The sequence below is a fragment of the Natator depressus genome, chromosome 22 (genome assembly GCF_965152275.1).
Source record: "Natator depressus isolate rNatDep1 chromosome 22, rNatDep2.hap1, whole genome shotgun sequence".
NCBI classification, from domain to species: domain Eukaryota; kingdom Metazoa; phylum Chordata; order Testudines; family Cheloniidae; genus Natator; species Natator depressus.
The window spans coordinates 5942833-5957037 of record NC_134255.1 but is presented as its reverse complement, the minus strand read 5'-3'; the positions used below and the strand labels follow the sequence as shown (position 1 = coordinate 5957037).

At 44.5% G+C, this 14205-nt stretch overlaps 1 protein-coding gene across 3 annotated transcripts in view; it reads right to left on the bottom strand.

The window, feature by feature from the left end:
* The window catches only part of FLI1 (Fli-1 proto-oncogene, ETS transcription factor), a 115813-nt gene that overhangs the window by 39361 nt on the left and 62247 nt on the right, over window positions 1-14205 (bottom strand). For all 3 annotated transcript variants that reach the window (XM_074936894.1, XM_074936895.1, XM_074936896.1), the window contains 2 exons: window positions 4162-4316; window positions 626-829 (listed from right to left, as the gene is read on the bottom strand). In XM_074936894.1, coding sequence (XP_074792995.1) covers window positions 626-829; window positions 4162-4316 — 359 coding nt within the window. The remainder of the gene's footprint in view (window positions 1-625; window positions 830-4161; window positions 4317-14205) is intronic.

Here is a 14205-nt window from a genome sequence, read left to right as displayed (position 1 = left end):
ACACCATGCCAGCTTTTGAGCAGCCATAGTCAGTGAATGTCTCTTTCGTACTTTCTCCTCCTTCAACAAAATTCCCAGCCGGATCCAGAAGAACACAGGACTTGCCAGCCTGGCTCACAGCCAGGTCAATATCCTGTCTCTGATGGTGGTGCACACCAGTTCTTTGGAGGAAGGTGCAAGTACTCTAAAATGGAAAATTATGGAATAATCTCCCCATAACCCCATCACCTAGTAGTTGGCTTAGTTACTGAAGAGAGTCTGTATTTCTTTTTAATCATATAGCCATGGATGTTCCTATTATCTATATAAATACACAGATCTTTGTTGACTGCTGCTAAGTTCTTCCCCTAAGTGATATCTTGAGGCAGAGGGTTCCACTGGCTAATTTTGGTTGGTGTAAAACAATATTTAATGAGTTTAGTTTTGATTTATCTTTCACTCCCTTTTGTTCCTCCTCTTCCTCTCTCTCTCTTTTCTCCACTCTTTCCCTTTTTCCTCTCTCTTCCTCTTCCCCTCCATTTATCATCCAAGTGCATCGTGAGATGTTCAAAACTCACCACCGCCTGTTTCCCTCCTCCCCCCATCCCGCAAGAAAACATTGCACCAGAATCAGAGGGTAACTTACTTTCCCTGAGGTAACTGAGGTGAGACAACAGAACTTCTGTGTTGTAAAGGGAGGTGGCTCGGAGGAAACCGTCTTTGTTCATTTTGCACAGTTCCTTGCCGTCCATGTTCTGGAAGAGGGATGTGTCAATCTCCATTAATCCATACTCCTTTATAGCCCACTCCAGCCACTGGCGCACGTGTTCCTGGGTCCACAAGGTGGGATCTGGCAGAAGAAGAGACAGCTGGTAAATATCATGCCCAAAGGGACAGCCTGTCATAGGAGTGTCATGCTATCAGTCAGTTAGCCCATTAATAATGTTAGCAGTAGAGCAGATTTCATCTACACATCTCAAAGGTGGGAAAGTATAATTAACTCTGGTTTACACATGGGGAAACTGAGGCACAGAGCAGCAAGGGACTCATCCCTAGTGAGATAATGAATTAATAGCGGAGCCAGGAGTAGCATCCAACTCACTAGGTTTGCACTCAGATGCACTATCTCCTGGGCCATCTTTGTAGTAGCTGATTTATGACTCACCTCTTTGAATAAAAAGCTCATCCCTTTGAAGAGATGCACTTGTCACACCATCAGGTCCTTTTAAGCTGCACAGCTATAGATGGGATATGGAAGTCACTCAGCCTGTCCTGAGTGCATTACAAATTCCTAACAGATGGCCTTTTAAACTTTGAGAAGGGTGGTTATTATGGTCAGCAAAGGGAGGCTGAAAAATTCTTGCCTAAACAGCTCTGTTAACCATGTATCTGAGTCACGTTTGCTGACTCAGCTGACAAACACAAGCTTTCAACCCCATTAGCCTTGCAAAACCAACATATCTATTGGAGGGTGAGCTGGATTCTATACTGTCTCATGCATCGCTGTCAATTGTCAATTAAGGTCCAGTTGCGGAATTGTTATTAGTGGCAAAGATGGAAGAGGTGGATGGAATTCAGCTGGAGGTGTCAGCACCCATGTTGAGAGTTCGCTGCACCAGCAGTTACAAAAGGAAATCATCCTTTGAGTTTTAAGATGATGGGTTGGATCAAAAAGTCCCAGAGAGAATTAAACATGCCGAGCCTTGATACCGTTTATACAGAATCATTTTCAGAGACTATCTCCACTGTCAGATTCTTCCTGTACTATTTTTCTCATGTTCCCTCATCTGGAAATTTGAGCCACAAATTAGGTTCTCTTGCAAAATTACTTGAATTTAGGGAGTGGTCTGTGCCCAGACTCTGGGTCCTATCACCCTGGAATTTTGGATCTGGGCCTGTCCTTTACATCTGGCACCTCTCTCTATGAGGGACTCTATTCAAACGCTCAAGAACTTCGGCGGAGTTTGGCTACGGACTAGAACTTGATTGCATGACCACGCCTCGCCTGGCAATTCCTGCTTTTGATGAGACTGGAAGTATCCAGCATCAGTTTCCTGCCACTTCAATTTCTGGTCCCTCCAGCCCTAGAATATCCAGAGATGTGGGGCACAAATCATGGCTGGGTGTTTAGCACAGTTTGGGGGATGGGATTGGCTGGCATCCCATGCCACCAAAGCATCCCCTTATACAGAGGGCATCATCTAGCGGCTGCATCTGCTGGGTTTCAGGGCTGCTTCGTACCAGAGTGAAATGGCAATGGAAAATCACTCCAGAAAATACTAAAAATAAATAGTAAGATTTACTTACCTACTTCTTAATAGCACCTGAGCTCTGTAAAACTGAATATTAACCATGTAAGTTACTATCCTTCACTGTTAATTTACTTTCTGCATTTCCTCTGAGTTTAGGCAATGAAAATACCCTGATCAGCTGCACTTCTGTTGCCATCCACTTTCTTGCCATTTCACTTTCAAGTTCTGGAGAAAGTTGGCCTTTCGGTTGTAAATATTGAAGGAAAATGTTTATTTAGTTAGTTTTGTAAGATCCCTAAATTTAGTGCCCAGGGTGACCTGACAGAATTCCGGAAACATTTTTCTAAATCTCAGGCATGTTCATTAACAATGTCGGGAGAAGATTCTAGAGAGTTCCTTTGGGTCGTTTGTCTTTGTTGATGCTGAAAACATGTCCTTTCCCGTCATTCTGCTTCGGTCATTTGCCTTTCTGAGGGTAAAATTCACCCCATGCAGAGGCTTAACTGGGCTTAAATGGGACTTTGAGCACAGGGGTCAATCTTTTATTGGCTTTCCCTCTCTTACTGCATTCAGTTCAAGCATCTTGTCCTTATTCCAAATGGTAAACAAATGCACTGGAATTGTCATCTGTTCACAGTCAGTTCATGAACCGAAACCAGAGCTAAATTTGACAAATACACCTCTTTCTGCCGATAAATTGGAAAGAATTCAGAGAAGAGCCACGAGAATGCTTAAAGGATTGGGGAACATGCCTTACAATGATAGACTCCAGTAGCTCAATCTGTTTAGCTTAACAAAGAGAAGGTTAAGGGGTGACTTGATCATAGTTTATCAGTACGTGCATGGGGAACAGACTGGCAGAAAAAGGTCTAACAAATCCAGAGGCTGGAAATTGAAGCGAGACCCATTCAGATTAGAAACAAGATGCAATTTTTTTAACACTGAGGACAATTAACCTTTGGAACAATTGACTAAAGATTGTGGTGGATTCTCCATCACGGGCCATTTTAAAATTAAGATTGGATTTTCTCTGGTTCAAACAGGAAATAACTCAGAAAAGTCCTATGGCCTGTGTTACACAGGAGGTCAGACTAGACGATCACAATGGTCCTTTTTGGCCTTGGAATCTATGAATCTATGAACAGTTCATTAGCTGCATCCTTCAGAACACAGGGGGAATCCTGGTCCCACTGAAATCAATGGAAGTTTTTCCAGTGACGTTAATGGGGTGAGAACTTCACTCATACAGTTTCCTTCATAGGGAAGTTCCTATGCTAAAGTGCTTATACACAGAGAGTTTCCAAACTATGCAGGGGAAAGACGCCCTCCCCTTCCAAGCATAAATTCTGCAGGTTCCCCACAGCAGTGATTCCCAAACCCCTGATCATCTGAATAGATTTCATATGCCCTGTTACATTTGGATAGGTACAGTTAGATATTGTATAAGGCCACACCGCTGCTTGGGAATTTTCCAACAGAATTGTTTTTTGATAGAAAATATTTTGAAACTTTCTGATTTTTCATTGGAAATATCAAAGCAAACTATTTCATTTTTAGTCAGTTCTACAATAAAGTGCATCTGCCTAAGGTGCTTTGAGCCTCATGGGAGATGTAGATCAGTATTTCAGGTTCCCATTCAATTCTATGAGCTGGGCATCCTGGCCAGACTACATCACCCATGGTGCACCACAATTTCCCCTCTGACCAAGCTGCGTGGTGCATCATGAGAATCACATTGGTTCAAGACACTGAAACAAAATACTGGAGTTCCCCACAGGATGGAAAGCCCAGTTTTTGCTTAGCTTTATATGGCTATTAATACAGAGAACTCAGCAGAGAACCGATAACTCTTCCCCACCCTCCCTGTTAAATCAAAGATGGACAGTGGCGGAAAGAGATTAGAACACGAATATTGTGATGCCGACGGTACCTGCTGGGACGATGACTCTCCTCTCATTGGTGGTCATGTTTGGGGGAGGGCCATTCTTTTCATCCATGTAGGTGCTGTAACTCATCGGGTTGGACTCCGTCCCCGCGCCCACCAGTTTGCTGCATTTGTTAATGCTGCAGTCTACCGGCGACTCCCTGAAATGGGAAAGGAAGCAGACATCTCGTCAACATTGTCATTGCTGACCCTTCCTCCCTGCTGAAGCAAAACGACAGGGGGTGTGTGCGGGGGTGCCACAGAAATGGAAGTGGAGGGGGAGCAAGTTGTAGGTCAGAAACAGGGGGAGCGTCTAGAGGGTACCTTGCACTTCTGTATCACCTGTCACGTGACAATCCCAGGTAATCTACACACCAGAAACCTCACAGCAGGAGCGTGTTAATTATTAATCTATTCAACAGAAGGATAAACTCAGGCATGTAGCATCCTGGTATTCAGATGTGCTGAGCACCCCAAATTCCAGCTGGCATCAATGGCAGCTGCAGGTGCTTAGCACATCTGAAAAATCAAGCTCCAAGTGCCTTGCTCGAGATCGCATAGTAAGTCAGTGGCAAAGCTGGGATCCCAATAGCCCAGTCTCCCAGTCCTCTAGCCACTGGCCATGCTACCTCCCTATGAAAGTCTTCCCCTCCTCCCTTCACGTGAAGCAGTGAGCTCCAGCCAATGCCATATTGCGTTACCCTTACTGGAAACGTCCTGCATTGCTTGATATCACGTTAATGTCTGCAGTAAAGCAGATACAACTTGGTGTTAGAAGCCCCCAGTTGGTTTGTCTCACCCACCAGTTGTGTGGTGTCATAACCTTGATGGTCAGCTCGTGGGAGACAAGAACTGTCTGTTGTTGGTTTGGTTGTTGGGGGCTGGTTTTTTTACTGTGTGTCGCTCCAGCACCTAGCACAAGGCTTTAATCTTTGACTAGTACCTGTAAGCGCTAAATAATAAGAAATACAGCACTCCCTCCCCATTTTGTTATTAAAGGCCACAGAATGTCCACACTGGAAACACGGAGCTACAGAATGCTCCCAGGAAGATAATAAAAACGTGCTAATGATCATTTATATTATTGCAGTGCCTAGAGATTTGGGTCTCATCGCGCTAGGTGCTGTCCATGTAACCCACTGGCAAATGTGTGCTGCAGGTCCCCTCCTGTGCTGATCTGCAGAGGATATCTGTCCATTACAGCCGCTAGCTAAGAAGCCTGCACTGCAGCAGCTCATGCTGTAGAGATTCCCCCGTTTAATTCTTGGTGTGTCAGGGATGGCAGCCACCACATATCTGCAGTCAGAGGCAGTCCCTGGCCGACAATTCACAAGGTAAATAGAGAAGAGGGAGTTGCCATCAGTTTACAGATGGGAACTGAGGCACAGTGAGATTAAGGCCCAGATTTTTAAAGGTATTTAGGCCCTGTGGTTCTCACGGTTGCAGTGCCTAACTGATTTATGAACCTAAGTCTCATTTTCAAAAAGGATTTAGGCACTTCGGAGCCAAAATCTCATTAACAATCAATGACTTTTAGGGTTGGAAGTGCCAAAATCACTATTGAAAATAAGACAGAGGCTCCTAAATCAGGCTTTGAAATGCTGAGCACAAAAATGCTTAAATACCTTTAGAAATCAGGGCTTAAGTGTGTGGCTGAAGCAAGGGTTGAACCCGGATCCCCGTCCAGTGACTTATCCACATGACCATCCTTCCTCTTTACCAATAGTGCAAAGAAACACGTAAAGAAGTGCTTTGGGAGGAAGCTACTTACTGCAGGGTAAAGAACATGCCAGTGCATTCATCCCGTCCAGGGAGCCAGTTGGAAGGGTTTTCCAATATAGAACAGTAAATGAGTTTGTTTCTGAATCTAACGGAGGGTGGGGGAATTACTGAAGTTCAGTGATCATGACTGGGAGATAAATACTCCACTGAGAGATTCTAAGGCAGATGGTAATTTTTTCCTCATGTCTTGCTCGGGGAATGTGGCTTGAAAATGGAAATAAGATGTATAACTTACACATGTTTGAGTTTAAGGTTTTACTATTTCGCCTACTGTTTTTCCAGGCAGAGAACCAAAATCCACCTTCGGAGAGGCAAACTGCTGAAGGTTTAATGTCCCATGGCAGCCAGAGCAAGATCTGAGCAACTGCTGGGACATCAGGCTTTTCAGAGAGTCTGAGCACTTCCCACTCGCTGCAGAAATACTCGGTGTCGGGTGTTAAATGTTGCACGTACTGGGAGCAAGAATGGTCCTGTTTGGAGGAGACTAGAGGAGCATCCAGGCTTGAGCTTTAGGACCCAATCCAGTACAGCACTGACGGGCTCTAGGAGGTGCCTGGCATCCTCCACTCTCATCGGCTTCAATGGTTGTTGAGGGGGTTCCACATCTTTCAGCAACTGGACCTTTCAGCTCAGACTTTAATGGCCCATTTGATGGGCCTCATCCAAACCCCCAGATCCTCACACTCCCAGATTTGAGGAAATTTCAATTTCAGGTGAAATCCTCGCTCTCGCTGATCTCAGCGGAGTCAGGATTTCACCCCTGGGATCTACCATACTTCTTACACAGCCTCTGTCACAGTGCTGTCTGGTTGGCCAGTATCCCTATAATGGACTGACCCAAACCCCACTGTTCTGTACTGCATTTCCCTTGGAAAACACTCCTCTCATAGAAAATCATAGAATATCAGGGTTGGAATGGACCTCAGGAGGTCATCTAGTCCAACCCCCTGCTTAAAGCAGGACCAATCCCCAATTTTTGCCCCAGATCCCTAAATGACCCCCTCAAGGATTGAACTCACAACCCTGGGTTTAGCAGGCCAATGCTCAAACCACTGAGCTATCCCTCCCCACAAAGGAGAGCTCTGACTTGAGCTTTTCTCTTGCAGATAATAGAGCAATAATATATACGTGTGTGTGTTCATCTCTCTCTCTCTCCCAGATTTGCGCCTGTGAATATCTCTCTTAGAATCTAATCTGCATTAGATATAAACACATCCAGGTGCTTTTTAATAGAGTAAACCAACACTCCTACTTATGCTATCAGCTCCATAGAGAAGGGAGGGTTTCTTTATTCTCTTTGCAACATGCCATGCATGGCAATGGTGCTGTATACTGGCGTATCATTAATAATGATGACAATGTTGTAAGATGGCTCCAAAGCATTTTCATTATGATTTTGCACCTGGCAAGCACAGACCTCTTCCCCAGCCAAAAGTCCAGCACTGGGGGGGCATTGTTGGTAGAAGCTATGCATTTACCCAAGCTGGTATTTGGCAGGAGAACATAAACAACCCATCTTTTGAGAAAAATGCCATGAATTCATTAATGATTATAAGTGGGCAGGACCTTACTTTAATCACCACTCGCTGCACAGCACCCCTGAACACCATGCTGGACATTAGCTCAGTGACCAACCCAGTGTTCCCCAACCAAATCGCATTTGCAACACCTGGATTTCCCGTGAAGGTCTCCCTCCAAGTATTGTCCCAGCCTGGCCTTTTCTAGGACAGGGAATTTGACATGATCCCAGCAGAAGGTGGTGTAGCTGGAAGCTACACAAAGAGGAATGCAGTAGAGAAGTGGGAGAGCCATTCCCAGTTAATAGTTTATTCACTGATCACAGCCCCATCCATCGTTCATTAACTACCCATGAGCAGACTTAGATTTTTTATCAATTTGTTCGTAATTCAGAATTGTTTATGTGATTCTATTTCAGGCATTGGGTTGCTCCTTGGTTGTACCCGGAGTCTGGGGTTCAAGCTTTCCAGTGGCTATACAATCCAGAATGAATGGGCTGGGCTACGCCCTGAGCAGGTGTAGATCAGCATCGGTCTGCTGAGTTCAGTGGAGCTAGGCCCATTTGTAGGAGTCCTTTTGTGGGCACTCACTATGGAAGGAGGGAGCCCAAAGAGCACGGGGCTATGCGGATCCCAACACCCTTTGTCCCGACAGCAACGTTCGATTTCTGCTCCTTCCAAGAGGACATCGGGAGCTCAGTGTTTGGGGAAGTGTTAGGCTGGCCTCGCCAAAGCAGACAAGCAGCTACCCTGGCATTGACAAAGAGCTACTCTGTGCAACCTCACCCAGAGCTCCAGATATGTGGAAACAAAGCAACCACTGTACCAGGGCCTCTGTCTAGGAATCACCCTGAGCTTGAGTTTGAATTAGCAACATAAGGGATTCCAGTGATTTCGGAAACTCACTCAGCAGGAGATTTCCACTTTTTTCTCTCCCTTTCCTCTCCCCTCTTATCTCTTCTCCCTTCTCTCCTGTTCCTACTTCTTTCATCTGTTTTTTTATTCCTCTCCCCACATTATGTCCTTTTGTCTCTTCTCCCCTCTCCTCCCTGTTACTCATCTTTCCTTCTCCTTCCCCTCCTGGAGGGAATGTTTGGGATTATGGTCTCTTCCCCAACATTCAAAAGTTCTGTCTGGACTCTGAAGGGGATCTTCCCGCTACATTACACTCTCCTTGCCCCCTTCTCATTCTCTCTTGGACTTGTATACCCTCTTTATGTTTGTACAGCAGAGCCTGGATCATAATTGGTGTATCTGGCCACTGCGATAATGCAAATAAAATAATCAGAATACGAAGGTGTATAGAAAAAGGGCAAAGGATGAACAAGAAGGGACCAGAGAGAGAGGGAGAGTGCAGAGATGAAAGAAGAGTGATGTTAGACACAAGTGCATGAATGTTGACAAACCCCCCATTCTTACAGAGAAACAGAATGATAGGAAAAGCACAAACCAATTCTCAAACACAGGTCCCTCACTTAGATTGTACTAATCCTGAACGTAGTGAGTCAAATGAGCACATCTCGTTATATCATCTCCGAATCCAAGAGCCTCAAGAATATTTGATCTCATAACACTCCTGTGCAGGACAGAAGAATTATCCTCATTCTAGGATCAGAAACTGAGTCACACCGCGATTAAGTGACTTGGCCAAAGTCACACAATGAGTCTGTGGCACAGGTGAGAACCAAACCCAAATCTCTAAAGCCCCAGAACCCTAAACACACTATGTAAACAGGCAGCTTGTGTGTTTAAATCCTCATTTGAACTAGAGCTGGTCTGAGCTCTAAAGTTTACAGCTAGAATTAGATTTGAATTTCCCTATAGTTGAAGAAGGGAAGTGGGAGCAGATACCAGCAATATCACAAGATCAGATGGTTGATGGGTCAAACCTATGAAGTTCAGATCCAAAGTTCCTTGTGATTTGGATCTAGTGGTAGAATTCAGGCCAATCTCTGGTTTATATGATGGACTGAAACACCCTAAGAAGAGACTCACTTTTGGAAAATGGCCTACATTGTGTGAGGGACAGAGGAAAAGGTGCATCAGGATAGATGGAAAATGGGCGATAGAAAAGAAATGGTGCATCAAAGTCAATGACAAAACACCCATTGACTTCAGTAGTGCAGGCTCAGAACCTAAGACTGTTCCCTTGTGGTGTGCTACTTAAGCAATATTTGCAGAACTAAAGGGGGTTCAAAAAAGCATGACCATAATGATCAAGGGCCTGGAAAAGCGCCCATATGAAGAGAGATGGAAAAGACTGGGATTGTTTAACTTAGAAAGCAGATGAGGAAGGGGAGGGACCTGATAAAAATATATAAAAGTCTTTTGCTCTTTAACACAACAACAACAAAGTAGTATGAAGAAACCACATGGGCACAGCGGGGTCCCGATAACAGTGTTTACTGACCCTACCCAACATTCAAGGACTAGTTACATATACACCCAGCTGCTCTGCAAGGCTTCTAAAACAGAACACAGTGAGCGCCCCTAGAGGGCTCACATACTAGTTAAAGGGAAACTGCTATTCATATACACTTCAGCGAAGAGAAAACAGGAAAAGTGTAATAAGTTCAGGGAGTCCTTTTGTTTTACTTAGAGACAATTTTGTGGCAACATTTATTATGCCATAAAATGAGCTGCCTGAACTTTAGTGATATTTTAATATTTCAGGGAATGTTTTCAAAGCATTGATTTGATCGTTAGCCAAGCAAAACTCATTAACATCAGTGGGAATTACACAGCTAAATTCCTCCACACACATGCACATACCAAACACTTGGACATTTTACCCCACTTTATTTATGTGATTAAATTGATACTATTGTCATGAAATTCAGAACTCGCATGTCGGAAAGACCATCCTCTGCTCTCGGTTACAGTGATGTAATTCATGATAAATCACTAAAGACAGCAAGAGGTTTGGGATTTTTGTGTTATGGGTTATTATTTGTATTTAGAGCTAGTTTAAAAAACTGGGCTTTTTTGGTGATGATTTTGGTGACCAAATCCTTCCATTTTTCCCCCTCACTGAACTTCAAACTTTTCCATTGAAATTTGGAGCAGCTGATTGAAAAGCAGGATGCACGTTTCATGCAAAATTTCTGCAAAACACTCATCCTGGTTTTCCTTCATTGAAACTCAACATTTCAATGAACAGTTTTGTTAAAAAAAAACACCCAAATTTTGGAAAAAATTAACCAGCTGAATTTGTATTCTGGCAGTGCCCACAGGCCCCAGCTGAAATTGGGGTCCTTTGTGCTGTACAAATACATAGGAAGAGATCACCTCTTTCCCAACTTGCTTACAATCAAAACAGACCAAAGAGACAAAGAGGAGGAGAAAAGAAAGATTGTCTCCCCTAGTTACAGGTGGGGGGAACTGATGCTAGAACAAGGCATGTTAGAACAATGCACAGAGCGGTTTAATGGAGGGCTGGCTGGAAAACAAGAATTCTGTTTTGCAAAATAATATCAAGGTTTCAGACATGTTTTCATTCTGCAGCAGAATGAAACAGAGACCTTTAGACATTTTTTTCCAGACTAGCCAGGGCTATGGCACTTGCATGTAATGTGGGAGACCCACATTGAAATCCAAGCTCTGAAGCAGGCAGAGAAGCCACTTGAAATGGCTCTCCCATGCCAGTACCCTAAACACTGAGCTAATGACTGTTTGGGGTTGGGTCTCTGTCTTCCTCTCCGCTGCCACGAGATTCTGTCCTGGACCTGAGAAACATTTCAGTTTCACTAAAAAAATTTTGACCCGTTCTAATTAAATGATTTACGCATTAAATCTGTGGAAGAACTAGAGATGGAACCCACATTTCTTGAGTGACAAGTCAATGCTTTAACCACAAGTCCATCCTCCCTCCCTGATGTGTAAGGTGGTCTAAGAGGCTGAAGAATGTTACATTTTCCACATTGGCCTTTAACTGCTCCACATTCAGACATATTAACCACTGCAGAATATGACTATGCCAGCGGAGACTTGCCAGCTATGTGTGACGGCAAGCACATATTTTGTGGCTGCATAAATTGCACCCAGATTTGAAAATTTAGCTTGAAACTTTCCCAAAGGATCCATTTCCCAAATCCTGCAGTGGTATTTTGAGCCCGGTGTCTCGCCAAGAATATAGGTCTTGAGCTGCCACTGATTGAAAGTGCAATATATGCGATTACATAGATGCCAAATGTATGGGAAGCATTTCCAGCCCCTGTTTCGGAATGAACTGGGCAGATATGACTTGCACTGAAAAGCTTGTTCACCTTGCAATGGTCTTTGCAGGCTAAAAGGACCGCTGAGGTTGTATTCTATCTGATGGGAGGACAGATCGGGAGGACGGACATGCAGAGATCCTTCCCATAGATCCCTGATCTTCCGAGACCCCTGCTCCCATCCCACCTGCAACTCATCTCCTTAAACCGCACCAGTCGGGCCTATCTCTAGTTGCTAAGAAAAGAAATAAAAGGGAAAGCTGGACATGGTCACTTACCCCCATCCAGCTCCCTCCACTGTCAGGAATCATATAGCTTAATAACTCCCTAGAGAATACAAGCCATTCTCCCGTCAAGCAGCAAATGCTATTGCGTCAAGCACAGGTGAAGTGCAGAATAAAGGCTGCTCTCTCTAACAAGGCAGCTGGAGCCTGGTAAGAGGGCGCACTTGAAAAACAAGAGAGAAAAAGGCAGTGACAGAGGGGTGGGAGGAAGGTTTTATTATTCAGTCCACAGTTCGAGTTCATCTGTATTGAGGCTGGCGTTCGCTGCTCAGATGGTGTGTCAGTTTTGGCAGGCAGCTGATGGGCGGAGCAGCGGGGTGACTGGAATGGCCCAAGCCATGACAATGAGCTGTGATGGAGACTGGGGGACAGGGCAAATCTCTCAGTCGTGAGTAGGCGGTAGGTGGGTCTTCTGTCTAGTAGTGGACTGGGCCTCCAATCTCCTCAGTGGTTGTGAGCTCTCAGCTTAACACACCCTGCCCAAGATTTGGGTACCCCATGGAGAGGTATAAAGGGGTTTCTACCCCTCCTTATGCCCCTGTGGGTCATGTAGTCCAAGTCACCATCTAAGCCAACTCAGCCATCTCAGAACTTATCAGTGAACTAATCATAAGACAAAACAGTCAAACCTTCTGTCCAGCATAGTGCACAAATCTTCATTCCACATGAAGACATGTTTTTATGCCAGCTGCATGCTCCATACTGCCACTGTTTTGTTATGGGTTATGTGAACCTTGTTTCGGGTTGAGATAAAACCTCATTGAGATCGAGGGTGTACACTCACGCTTCAATTAACATAACTGTAATGATGACCCCCTACCTAAGACAAAAGAAGCACGTGAACCCACCCAGGAGCTTTTGCTGAGTATTGGTTTGGGCAAGGGTGTATGTGTAAGGAAAGGCAGAACAGACAAAAACCTGGGACAGACTGAGCGAGAGAGACAGCCTGAAAGAGTGCTGAAAGCATGGTTTCTGACCCTGGAAGAAACCTGAGGAGAGGTGTTTGGGTTGGGTATGCAAGCTGACAAGAATGTTCTTGGTGCTGTAAGTTAAAGAAGCTCTTTCCTGCTATATGATTCCTTCTGCGGTCAGAGAAACAGGACTTTGTACATTCTTTGTAAATAAACAAAATTGCATCAAAGAAATACCTGACTATTACCAATTCCTCCTCCTAACTGGAACAACCTACTAGACCTCAAATTTTTTGGCCAATCACTTGGGTCAAAAGGAGGAACAGTATATTATAAATTATATTTTAGGCTACAGTGGTAAGATTATGCTAACCTGCTTGCATTTGCCGGATCCATTCTATTGCTTCCATTCCTCTGGAAGGATGAGAGTCCCCAGAACACACCTGCTATTCTATTTTTACTCTGCACTTGGGACTCCCATTCTGTATTCATAAACATTGGTGCAAAACTGGTCCGACGACCCTCTCCCCACCCCACCCTGCCATCGGCAGGAAGGGACAAGCTTTTGAGCTTCACAGAGCTCTTCCTCAGGTCTGGAGAAAAACTCTCTGAATCTTGAAACCTTGTCCTTTCCACCAACAGAAGTTGGTCCAACACAAGGTATTATTTCACCTACCTTGTCTCTCTCATATCCTGGGACCAACATGGCTACAACAACACTGCAAACATATCTCTACTCTGCACTTACAGGGCAAACCCCACATATACTGCAGTACCAGATCTTTAGCTACAGTTGCCTGTCCCCAGAGATTTAAAAGTGGTAGGCAGCAGGGCTTCCTGTTTCAAATGTAGTTCATTGTAAGGCTCTTCTTAGAAACCAAGGTTTTAAATCGAAATGAGCAAAAGGAAACATTTTGATTGACACAATTTGATTGTTCTCCCTGATTTTCAGTTTGTAAACATTTTGCGAGATTTCAACGTTTTATCCCAATTTGGGACAGGAAAATTTTTCAAAATATCTTTAAAATTCTCCTGGGATGGGACAACCACTTCCCACCCACCTCTGACTGGACTGGCTGGAGTGTATGCAGGGTGGAGGGGCACCTACAGTTGCTAGCCCATGCAGTTCTATAGCCATCCCGGCCAGCACTTCATTCCTGCGACTTCTTGATCATTATCATCACGGGGCACAACTATTGCCCAGGCTCTCTCTTTTTCATTGGTGGGACTTAAATGTTGTGATATTCCGCAAGACAGTGGATTTATGGCTTTTGATCACTGTACCTGGGGGAAAGTCACATATGACCAGAGCCTCAGTATTAAATCTTATCTGAAAGAGGCA